The following is a 2,429-nucleotide window of genomic DNA, read 5'->3' on the forward strand; positions in this document are numbered from 1 at the left end:
TGATTCTGTATTGAAGGCTTGTGATGCTAGTGTCTGTGATACAGTCATTACTGGTAGTACTGGTAATAGTTCTCTGGTGAATGAAGTAGATTCCCAAGTAACACATTCCCCAAGTAATGCACAAAGTGAGAATAAATTTGATAATCTGCCTTATACTACAGTAACTAATGTTGACAATACTAAGAAATGCAGTGCCACTTCAGGACATGTTATTCAGGCTGTTACCCCTCCTGGTATTTTGGTTTCTCAAGTTGACGTTTCAGATATATCTTTGGCAAAAAAAGGTGAAAGTTGCACTGTTTATAATGTTAGAACTCTTCCAAGGGAAGATTTTACTGTGATAGACAACTGTATATCCAGAAAAACTGAGGGCATTGACACTGGACTTGTTGATGTGAAAAACAATAGACATAGCCTTGAAAATAAGGCTTCTGTGTGTAATGACATTAAATCTTTAGATAAGGAAATCCCCGGAGCCATGGTGAATAGTGAAATGTTTGCTGGTTTATCAAGCAGTAAATCTCCAAGGAATGAAAACCTTGAATGCACAGTTGATACTTCTCCACTCAAGCGAAAGAATATAGAAACAGGGGAAAAAGACAATAACATTTGTGAAGAAAGAAACAATAAACAGCCGAGACTTGAAAATCAGTGAGCAACTTCCAAACTTGTTCATGTAAGGAGCAGACTACTGAATTTTGCAGGAAACACAAAAGACACAGGTGTTGGTTTCCAGACAAAATTGTTCATCCAGTTAATTTTTAATATTGGTGGGAAAAAAGTCGTATGCCACTTAAAGTTTGGTACAACATTTCTTTGCATACAATGGAAGGAGAGGAAGTAACGCATTCAGTGTTTGATGAAATCCATAGAAAGTGGGAATGCATGGCTGTGAATCCAGGACTGACTGCTTGGTGGCCTTGTATACGCTTTAACATCTTCAAAGTTAATGTTTAATGATTGCTTGAAGTGCCAGATGTCAACTAATTGCTTTTGGACAGCCAACAGTGCTTCAACATCTAGCTTACATTTTATTTTCAATTCACCAAATTCCAATGGTGAACCTTGTTTTAATGATCAGGCAAATGCTTGCATTCTTGTATTGTATGTAGTTGGATTGTATGTATGAAAGACCATTTTTTATTTCATATTTATTTTTTAATTTTTCATGTTTTTAAAGGTTTATTATTGTTAAAGGTTCAAATATTGAAAATGTAAATCTGATAAAACCAGCCTGTGTCTCTTTGTAACACTAGTCGGCAAGAATGTTAAATTCTGCTTTTCCTTCTGTATTTTATTCACTGTCACAAGAACAAGCTTACAAGGCCATTTCTGGGAAAATTTATGTCATGTTCACATAATGTGAAAACATGATGTACAATTCATTATTGGATTTTATTATCCTTCATTTTTGCTGTTGTTATCTTTATCTTCTTGATTTCAGCGAACTATTTTTTTCAGATTTTTTGGGAGGAGCGATTTCCAGCTTTTACCATTGTGATCATAAGTGATGGAGAAAAAAAATCTTATTTTTATTTAGAACATAATTTTGACATACAGATGGGACTGGTCTCATTTCCTTCAGAAAGACAATGATAGGAACTCGATCCTATGTTTACATTATAACTCGCGGAAGTAATGCATTCTCGTAAATGTATTTTTTTTTTAGCTTACATGAGGAAAAAATACAAATTTTATAAAGTAGAATAAATGTCCTGCCCACTATCTTTCTGATGGGAACGAGGCCCATCTCCAGTGGCCAAAAAATGTATCCTGATTAAGGCTTACCAGAAAAAGGGAAGTTCAGGTATTTGCAATTGAGACAATGTGCTCATATTTTCCAGTTTCCACTTCCTATCTGCAATGGAAACTATATGCTAATATTTTTTTTTTTAATTTTTTCATTTCCTATCAGCAGTGCATGCTTTTAAGCATTTTCAGTGATTATATATTATGTACAATTTGGTGCAGTGACCTAATATGTATATTGTATTTTCAGCAGTATACTACATTTGTAATTTTTTTTTTTCATTTTTGTGTCATTTGCCCATTATCCTTACATTCTTGCCAGGAGAAGATGCTAGATATTTGTTTGGATTCTTTAGTTTTCGGTTGAGTTCAGTGTTTTCCTTTGCTCACACTGAATTTTAAACTTGCAGAGATGGAACTAGTCTCTTTTTTTTTTGTAAATATGACTTTCAGAATAGTGTACCAAATGCAGCTTCGTTATTGTCTTTCTGAATGATGAGTAGACCCAAGTTAGTTGTTCAAAAACATCAGCCTGAGGAAGGCCTTATTACTTTTTAGAGGGGGTAAGCTCTTGTTAGGTACCCTCAGCATAGCAACTGGTAATGGAATTTTTTAAAGCCCAACAGATTTTATAGGGTTTTTACATATACTTACAAAAAAAGAAAATATCAATATATGCA

The 2,429-nt window shown here is 34.1% G+C and overlaps 1 protein-coding gene across 1 annotated transcript in view; it reads left to right on the top strand.

Annotated features, from left to right (window-relative positions):
• Positions 1-1,386, top strand: part of LOC138863913 (uncharacterized) — a 16,306-nt gene extending 14,920 nt beyond the window's left edge. Inside the window, exon 5 of the mRNA XM_070129415.1 lies at positions 1-1,386. This exon is cut by the window's left edge and continues 416 nt beyond it. Coding sequence (XP_069985516.1) covers positions 1-655 — 655 coding nt within the window. The 3' untranslated portion in view covers positions 656-1,386.
• Positions 1,387-2,429: the final 1,043 nt, after the last annotated feature.

Source organism: Penaeus vannamei, chromosome 14 (assembly GCF_042767895.1).
Source record: "Penaeus vannamei isolate JL-2024 chromosome 14, ASM4276789v1, whole genome shotgun sequence".
NCBI classification, from domain to species: Eukaryota; Metazoa; Arthropoda; class Malacostraca; order Decapoda; family Penaeidae; genus Penaeus; species Penaeus vannamei.